General features: G+C 25.7%; 1 protein-coding gene and 1 long non-coding RNA gene across 2 annotated transcripts; one reads left to right on the top strand and one right to left on the bottom strand.

Moving 5' to 3' along the window:
* Positions 1 to 1,816: 1,816 nt before the first annotated feature.
* On the bottom strand, positions 1,817 to 2,856 carry LOC132923748 (uncharacterized). The gene is made up of 3 exons (XR_009661254.1): positions 2,586 to 2,856; positions 2,394 to 2,508; positions 1,817 to 1,911 (listed from the first exon to the last, which is right to left on the bottom strand). It is a non-coding gene; the product is annotated as an uncharacterized LOC132923748 (long non-coding RNA).
* A 4,823-nt stretch (positions 2,857 to 7,679) lies between these two features.
* On the top strand, positions 7,680 to 10,065 carry LOC132927607 (zinc finger BED domain-containing protein 5-like). Its single transcript, XM_060992169.1, has one exon. It carries the CDS (start codon positions 8,076 to 8,078, stop codon positions 9,984 to 9,986), a length of 1,911 nt encoding a protein of 636 aa, XP_060848152.1. The 5' UTR covers positions 7,680 to 8,075; the 3' UTR covers positions 9,987 to 10,065.
* The last annotated feature ends 562 nt before the right edge of the window (positions 10,066 to 10,627 follow it).

Here is a 10,627-nt window from a genome sequence, read left to right as displayed (position 1 = left end):
GTCTCCTTTATATACAAAGTATATTAAAACGCTGTTATAGAAATACATTAGTATGTAGTATGTACATACTAGTATATCAGTGATTTAAATTTTTAATGATAAAATGATGCAACAAATATTGAATTTGATGTAATCCTGTCTAATTATTAATTCTATGCTCAACAATAATTGTAATACATTTTATTTTAAATTCAGTTTTAGAAACATTTTAATGTCAGTTGTAAATTTGTCAAGATTTATAAAACTTAAAAATTACATTTATTTGCTTAATATATATATGTATATATGTATAAGATACGTAGTAACATAAGATATACATGTAGGTAATATATAAATAACAAATATAGCTATAGTTTAAAATATAAATATTTATATATATACATATTTTTGTTTAGTGTTTGTCAATAAATACAAGTCGAAATGCAATAATAATAAAAAAAAAATTAAGACAAAATATAACTTTAAGGGTAAAAAGTACTTATGACGAGTAGTCTATGTTAGTAATTGTTAATCTATTGTATCTTAAAGCTTTCTTTTATTAAGTACAACAAAAAAACAAATGAAATTAAACATAAATCATTTAAATATATTCCAAGTGTAAAATAATTATTAGCAATGTAGTATTATTTTCTTATTATTTTAACACCATAAAGGGTAACCTATTAAAAATGCAGATAATAGTATAATATAAAGTTAAACATATGAAATTAAAAACCTAGGTAATAACTTATAATGTATCAAGGTAACTAAGTAATATATTAGTAGAGTATTTCAGTTTATCTAACTTAGAAAAAATCATACATAATAAACCCTTTTTTTAATGTATTCTATTTTATTGATTTCTTCACTATGAAATGGATGACAAACAATAGATTTATAGTCTTATAAATGCATACTTCAAAACTGGCGACTGTAAACTTTGCCCACCGTGTAGGTAAATACAAAAGAACACATGTAAATTGCACTTGAGTTCCTATTAAGAGTAAAAAAGTGATATACAAACTGTACCCAGGTAAAATTTAAAAAATTAATAACTATATTTTTGCAAAATCAAACAAAATTACAATCTCTAATTTATACTTAAAATGTTACTACCATATAATATGAATAATTAATAGAATAAAATTCAAAATTCAAAAAATATAATTTTTTAAAAGTGCAATATTAGGACAAATAATAACATATTGTTGATACATATTCATCAAATGGAGTTTCACCACTATTACTCCTATTTATTTATTTAACTTTATCACTTTTTTTGTGGTTTTTTTTTTTTGTTTTATAATTTTTATATTTAAAGGGTTCATTTATACTATTTAATTTATTATATGTTTCTATTTAAATTTCCTTCAACTTTTCTATAAAAATAAAAATCTTTTGATGAGTCGTATAAATGCTAGAATTTAAATGAGAATAAAATAACTCGGCATGCATTAGTTAATAAAGTTGATTTCGCTGATGTGTGAATCCATATTTCAAGTTAACACAGAGGTTTTTTCATTTATAAATACATCTACTAAATAAAATCGCAAGACATGCTACTCTTTTGTCGTCAAAAAATGTTGTTTAGACGCAATTTACGTTAATTGCCTTTCAAAACAGAACTAATCAAAAAAAAATATAATGATATACTATTAAAATAACCATAGTTTCAACTATGTATCAATATAATTAATAGCATTATTAAATATGCATTACCTGTGTAATTAAGGCAGTATTAAGACTAAACATAGTTTTAATAAAATAATTTTTATAATATTTAAATAACACATTATAGTAATTCAGTACAATATTCACTCTTCTACTCTACCTTAGATAAACATTATTTAGTAGGAATGGTCTTAAGTATTTTCAAATATAATCTTCTTGTGGCTTAGACATACACCTATATCAGTCATTATATCTTGATGTCTAAAAAAAAAAACAATTACATTAATTCAATTATTTTTTAAATTGTATTATAAAATAACTTAATAATTTAGTTAAAGTCAATGTAAAATAATAACTAATCAACATTATCAATACATAATTTGTGTCAATATAATAAGTCAACATACTATTGAGTTATAGTTGTGTGCATTACGTATAGTTTATATTTGTAATATTTATTATTCTCTGCATAGAAAATAAAAATAAAAACAGAATAAAAACAAAATACAAGCATAAACGTATACACTTATGAATATTAGGAATTAATAATTCTATTCCATATTACCATTATTAAACCATTAAACAGTCAATAATTACCAAATCTCAGACAATCAATTGACTCGTAAATGTTACTTTGTAAGATAAAGAAATGGAATAGTATGGTTTTAATGTATTTCAATTTTTTCATATTTAATAAGTATAAGACTCGTACATAATAGTAATTTCAGCGCTGTAAAACTTACATAATAAGTGTTATGATGGTTTAAATGTGATTGTTGTAGTAGTAGTAGTAGTACTTCAACTTTATTTCTCCGATGGTTTTACTTCTTTTTCGATAAATTATTGTCAATATTGTACCTAAAAATAATTACAGTTCTTTAAATAAAATCCATGTAATAGATATGTTGCGGGAAATAACTCTGCGGCCTGCGCACGGATTACATCCTTAAGAAACCCACGGCAGCTGAGGCGTACTATTTCGATCAATAATATGTTGGTATATCATTGGTAATGAACTTATTATGTCAAAAATTTCTTTGACTTCGAAAGGTCTAAAATTCAAAATAAATGTAATCAAATTTATTCATTATTCTGTATTTACTTATAAGTTATAATATTTACGTAAATACTAAATAATAAACACGATTAAAGTAAAAAACCCCAATAATTATTTGCACGCAATTGTAAGTGGTATAAGTGGTAATATCCCCGAAGACGCAAAACTCGGTTATACCATACCAAGCATTTTGGCCTACACTGCACCGGTGCACGAGAGTTACACCAATACAGAACAACTGATTGGCCTACCAGTTGTACGGGTCGGTGCGGTGTACATGGTATATTCTATGCTTCGTTATCATTTTCACCATACCGTGGTATGCAATGACGCGTATGATATGGCAAAACATTTTTAATATATTATTATTATTGATTTAGCATTTTCATTATCAGTCGTGGTACCTATACTACTACACTATCTAATAAATCAATAAGATATGATGATATTTAGTTTTGATGTTTTAAACAAACGTAGTCTACGACGATAATAATTCGTGTTTATTATTCACATTATTTATATTATTAATATATGTATAAGGTAAACCGGGACGTAATATTAATAAATAATAATAAATCTTTTTTTTAGATAGTATAATTATATGGAAATAATAAATATCCGTTATTTTATTTAAAATTAATAAAACAATATAATTTTTTTTTTACATAAACTACATTTTTTCATTCACATTTATTACTGATTTACCTAAGAGACTAATCGTATAGAGATAGAATGACAAATAAACCTGAAATCATGTCGATAAAATAATACGATAATCATATTATAATGATGTAATGATATTATGGACAATATTATTCCATGTTTCGTTTTTAAATAATACAATATTAAAGTTAGTTTCCATTAACCAGGACACGTCACAATTAATGACTGGCCGGGACATCGGGACTGTCTACACATTACACTTGTATAGTTGTACGTTACTTGTGTTGTTAAAAAATAAACATGTTCTGAAATCAAATGATGTATTAAAAATTGTTTTAGCGATCATTTTGGGGGTCAAAACTGTTCAATATTGGCCCATATTACTAACCGACTTTTTCGACTTTATTCGCTTAGTGTTAATGATTATACAATTTTTAATATAAATTTCTTTTCAGATGGTTTTGGCGATGGAAAAACTTTATTTGCCATATCGGTAAACAGTCAACAAACCATTTGCTTTCACTGCCTCTGCAAAAACTCACTTGATGGCTATTCATAATTTACAAATTGATATCGATCGTTAGGCGTCCAACATTAGATTATAATATGACCTACATATTGTGTACAATAGTATATGTGTAAAAATGTATAATGATATATAAAATAAAAGTTACATATATTATCTAACGCCTACTATAAATTAATATTTAAGGCACGGAAACGGTGTAATGTGCCTTATAACTACCATTTACTTGTAATATAGTCACTAATATTATTTATTACCATCATAATATTATTTTATTTTATATTATGTAGTTAAACTCTGGAATAGTTATTTATCAAATAATATTATGGTACCAAAACCATAAGAAAGATACTATAATAAATATTTGAAAATACCTAGGTATTTATTTATTATTTATGACTACTCTGTCAATAATGTCTGCTCATACTTATGTGAGTAGTCCATTACTTCCTTTAGCTTATTTTAAAACTATAAGTTTTCTAATACATTTTTTTACATCCAGTTTAATTATTTTGTATTATATTTTTAACGACTAAATAAATTAAATTATTAATATAGTATACTCGTATGTTTATATTGCTTTAGAAATTTAAACTTCACTACTTCAGTACAATCAATCGCACAAAATGTTGAGATAAAAGTGTTGATTGGGATAATATTAGCGTGTCTAGTGATACCAACAAAGAATTTGAAAATTTAGTAGTAAACACTTAACAGTATTGAGTCAAACAAAATAACTGCTAATGCTACAACTTTTACATCTGAAAGTTCTGGTAAAGTTACACCTGAAAGCCAAAGTAAGTAAATTTTAGACAAATATTAATATTAATTTGAGATTTAAGACTAATTTAATACTTAATTTTTATCAAAATAATATTTATTATTTTTAATTTTCAGGGAAAAGAGAAGCTACCAACTATATTCATTTTACTGAAAATATAACTAGTTTGTGCTCAAAAAATATGAAAAATGGGTGAATTTAAGAGATGTGGAAGATTAACTAATTTTATAATTTACATACATACATATAAATAAAAAATTCTTATTAAATTGTGACTAACCAAAAAAAATAATTTTTGATAATAACAGAATTACAAGTGCCAAAAGAATAGATGATGAATATAAAAATGAACAAAAACAAATTACATATCAAAACATTATACCAAAATATATGTAAAAAACAATAATGATTATCATTAATTGAAAGAAAAAATGAAAACTGATAGCTTACCAAATATGATTTTTAAATTTTTTAAGAATATATGCCAATTTATTAAGAAAAACGGAGCTTATAAAAAGTTTTTTAAATAAATTAGTATAATAACCCATTTTATATCTGGAGTATGTTTTATATTGCTTTAATAATTTGATCTTAATTTTTTATACTGGTATTTGTTGATTGATGATCTTTATTATATCAGTTTTCTTAAATATTTTAAATTGAACATTTTTTATTTTATATAATAATTTAAATGTATTATTTTATTCATGAATAAATTGTATTAACATAAATTAATAATAATGATAATATTGTTGCTATTTGCTACACATATTTAAGAAAACTTAAAGCTTAAATACAGAAATTTTACCAATTTGATAAATCAACTTAATTATCTATGTACAATTATTATAAATAGAACTGTGGATGTATCCAACAGCATGAAGCATTTAAGACATCTAAACTTAACAACATAATATTTAATATCTATTTATAAAATAGCTGCTATATTTTTTTAACATAGTATGCTCATTATTTTGAAAACTATCAATATTCTTTACTTAATTTAAATAGGTACCCAACTAAATGTTGGTCTACTACATTATTTATTTAAACTTTAAATACTTATAAAACTTAACTAATTTACTAATACTTAATGCTTGTTGGAAATTCGATTTAATATATATTGAATTTCTCAGATATACTTCTTCTAATATTAAATTAAAAATGTATGTTATTGAAAAAAGTAAAAGTTGTAACTTATAATCATATAAAAAGTAAAAATATATATATTTTTAAGAAAAATGTTACTTGTTTATAACTTAAAATGATATAAGAAATTCACTCTAAAAATGTTGATAACTTTTTAAATATTGAGTGTCTTAGCTGGTTAAAAAATAATATTCTAGATAATTTTTTTAATGTATTATCATGTACGCTGATACTCAAACGTACACCATAAATAGGCAACCAAAATATTGTAAATACTTTATTAACACACGGTGTCTAGTAGTGACCAAGTCACACGATAGTACCACTGACCACCGTTTGGTCATCTCGTTATCCTTACATAGTTATATATTAATTATATTATATTGTTGATTTTATGTTTAGTCTAGTTATCTTATTGACTAATGACTATACATAAAATTATACTTATTGTTATCTTATCACAAGTTATAATATACTCAAAAAAGATTAAATTAACTATTATATTGTTACACAATTTATTGTTTTATTAACTTAGTTTTTAAATACTTACATTTCTTATTACTACCTATTTTAGTTTATATTTTTCTTAAGCGCTTAATACAACAGTATGTATTATGATTTATTACTTATTAATTAATAATTATGCTACTCTTTTATAAGTTTTTGAAGTTCAAAATGTATGAAAATATATTATAAATATTTTTTTATCATAGGTAAGTCATTTGTTCAGAAACTATTTACCTACAACTTTATACCTATATACTTTATACTTAATACCCAATGTTTTGGTTGAATCTACAATAAAAATATTATAAACAATCATATAATGATTATTTATTTTAAAATAGAAACTGTATGATTAACAATGTATATTGGTTAGTTACAAAAGACTGTTTGAAAAACAATAAACAATAATAATATTTAATTTTCAATTATATTCAATATTATAAATTATTTATTTATATTTTAAGTTCAAATTGCCGGGCAATGTACCTATACATTATAAATAACATCAATATGAATAATGATTAAAATGCAAAAAAATAATGTAATATAATTAAATCTATAATGCTCAGATATAATTTTCTATTCGATTCTTATATTGAATTTATAATAATAATATTTTAAATGTATTCAACCACATTTTATTATAATTAACACTATTCAAACATGATGATATTGACTTTATGTTTATCGATAGTTTAAAACAGAAAATATTAGTCCAATTAGAAGTTTGAACACACGTTTTATGTTAAATTAAACCATTTTTAACCAATAATCTTATTTATTTAAACGTTTTGTAAACGTATACTTAGATAATATAAGTGATCACGTACAACTCTGTCACAACAGACCACCGCCTAGCCATTTACTAGTTTCCCACGGTTCAGTTCGTCAATAGAAAATAATAATATACAAAGAATCAGCAGGGAATTTACCTACCTTTAAGGTTTATATTTATTATTTTTTTTTTTTGTATTTTTTCCGTACAAACATTTGAACGATATCTAGAGTTCGGGATTGTATCTCTGATTGACTAGTGTAGCCGGACCAACTAAGTTGGACAACAATAAGGTTAAACCGTGTTTTGTATTGTAATATTTTTTTTTGTGAAAAAATAACCCTACACCCTGATGTTCCAATATGGAACACAATACAAATCAAACAAACACTTATAACAAAAACACCTACTGACTCGCACGACAGGTAGCTTACCTTTAGTTATGATAATGAGTTAGCAGCATTCGATTATATTGATTCTAGGACACTTAGTGTGGTTACTTCGAAAAAATTGGCTACACACTAACTGCGTTCTGGCCGTTCGGTTTTATCTAAACATTCTAAACCAGAGGTTCCCAAACTGTGGGTCGCGACCCAAAAGTGGGTCGCGATTATACTTTTGGTGGGTCGCGCTATTTTTTTAAATAATACAAAAATATAATCATCTATTACTTTTCGTTGATGTTCAAAGTTCAAATTCAGTTTTATCGTCAATCCTTATCTGTGAGTGTGACAATTACGAGTTTACCAGCGGCCGTGTCAAATCGACACAATCAGATTAATAAAGAATAGTTATTGTAAATATAACGATTTACCTATCTGAAACAAATTAGTAGATACGTGAATGTCGCTTGACGTTCAAAACTTTTGATTATTTTCAGTAACACGCGGCACATCGAATACGATACACGTACGCAGTTTTATATTAAATAGTACTTTTTGTTTTAAATAAATTCATTTTTTGTACTATGGACAATTGGTTAAACAAAAAGTCAATGAGTCAAAGTCAAGAAAAAATGGAGACAATATCTGTGTCAACAGTCAAAAAAAGAAAATTAAATTACGATGAGCCTTCAACAAGTTCTTCGGAATTAAAACAAAAAAAAACTTGCAGAAAATATTGTCCGGAATATTTGCAAATTGGATTTACGTGGAACGGAGACGAAGAAAATCCACGACCACAATGTGTTATTTGTGGATGTATACTTGCAAATGAGAGTATGCGACCAAACAAATTACATCGACATATCGATACGAACCATCCAGAAATGAAAGGTAAACCACTCGATTTTTATAAAAAAAAACTAGAATCTCTAAAAACATCCAAAAATAATATTTTTAATTTTACTGCAACTACCCAAAAAGCTACGTACGCTTCATATAAAATATGTTTACGAATTGCTCAAACTGGTAAGCCTCACACAATTGGTGAGTCTTTAATTTTACCAGCAATCAAAGACGCAGTCGGAATCTTGTTTGATCAAAAATGTTTAAAAGAAGTTGAAAAGTTATCGCTTTCAAATAATACAGTGTCGCGTAGAATCGATGAAATTTCTGAATGGGTAGAAAATAAACTGATTGAAAGAGTTAAATTGAGTAGATGGTTTTCATTACAGCTAGACGAGTCCACAGATATCCAAGGCTTATCTCAGATGATTGTTTTCGTACGTTACATATGGATGAATGAATCTCACGAGGATTTTTTGTGCTGTGAACCGATTATTCGAGGTACAAGTGATGAAATTTTTAATACTCTTAATACCTATATAACAGCGAAAGGAATTGAATGGACGAAATGTGTCGGGTTATGTACGGACGGCGCCCGAGCATTGTGTGGTAAGAACAGTAGTGTTATTACTAAAATTCGTGAAATTAACCCTAATGTGCCATGGATGCACTGCAATATCCATAGGGAGGCATTAGTATCAAAATCTTTGTCAGATGATTTTAGAAGTGTATTAAACACGTCTGTAAAAATAGTAAATTTTATTAAGGCAAGGCCGTTACAGTCCCGTTTATTTGAGAAGCTTTGCGAAGAAATGGGCAGTATTCACAAATCACTTCTCCTTCACACTGAGGTACGTTGGCTATCGAGGGGGAAAGTTCTTACAAGACTTGTCGAACTTCGCGAAGAAGTCACTTATTATTTGGACGAAAAAAATGATTACGTAAAATTCTTACGTGATGTGAAGTTTATTTTAAAGCTTACATACTTAGCAGATATATTTTCTAAATTAAATGAACTTAATTTATATTTGCAAGGTATAGGCGGAGATATATTTTCAGTTCACGACAAAATTCGAGCATTTATGAAAAAACTTTTGTTGTGGAAAAATAATATTGAAAACAAAATGTTTGACTGTTTTGAATCATTTTCTAATTTCATAATTGAAAATCAAATAGAAGTTGATGATAGCATTATTACATCTATTTCTGATCATTTACAAACACTAAAAGATAATTTTGATTCATATTTTCTGAGTGAAATGGAGAACTATCAACAAATGAAATGGATTTCAAATCCTTTTCAAGAACATGACATGACAAGTGGGTTATCAATAAGAGCTAAAGAAGAATTAATCGAACTATTTGAAGATAGTGTGTTTAAAATGAATTTCAATCGAAAAAAATTAATAAGTTTCTGGTTATCAGTTCAAGAAAATTATCCAACTGTTTCCAATGAAGCTGTAAAGATGCTACTCCCATTCATTTCATCATATAATTGTGAGGTTGGTTTTTCGGCAATGGTTGCTATTAAAACCAAATTACGGAGCAAATTGAAACTTTCAAACTCACTGCGTCTCAAGCTAACCAATGCTGAAGTGGATATCGATGATGTGATGAAAAAAAATAGGAAACAATTACATCCTTCACATTAAAATTATATACTTATTAAATTTTACTAATATATTATACTTATTATACTTTTTTTTCGTAATTACATAAAATTTTATAAAATAGTTTAATTTTCTGTTGTATGGTAAAAAAAAAAAAAGGTCATTCATTGATATTGTGGGTCGCCATATTTTAAAAAATTTTCAAAATGGGTCGTACAATAAAAAGTTTGGGAACCTCTGTTCTAAACGACTACATGAATTGAGGCCGGTTTAAATTTTTTTAAGTGAAGTTGATTCAATATTTGTGGAAGGAACTTTTAAAAGTTACCCTAAATTGTTAAATAATTTTTTACTATCCATGGCTTGAAAAATAATAATTATATACCACTGGTGTTTTTGTTTTTATACTTCCTAGTAAAAATATAGAAACTTATACTAAAGCATTTACATATCTCTAACCTGAATTTCTAAAAATAATATTAACTTTTCACATAAAATTGCCGATTTTGAAAAAGCAATTCACTCATTATTATTAATTATGTGGCCATCGGTTCTAATGAAAGGGCGTGGGTTTTATTTAGATCAAAGTTGGTGAAAAAAAATTTAAACGGTTGGTTTGTGTCAAGAATACAAAAAATGTTAGTTTTTCCGTTCAAATTTTTAACAGTTTTTTAATTTTATAC

The sequence above is a fragment of the Rhopalosiphum padi genome, chromosome 3, assembly GCF_020882245.1.
Source record: "Rhopalosiphum padi isolate XX-2018 chromosome 3, ASM2088224v1, whole genome shotgun sequence".
NCBI lineage: Eukaryota > Metazoa > Arthropoda > Insecta > Hemiptera > Aphididae > Rhopalosiphum > Rhopalosiphum padi.
The sequence above is the reverse complement of the archived record's forward strand: the minus strand, read 5'-3'. Positions and strand labels throughout refer to the sequence as shown.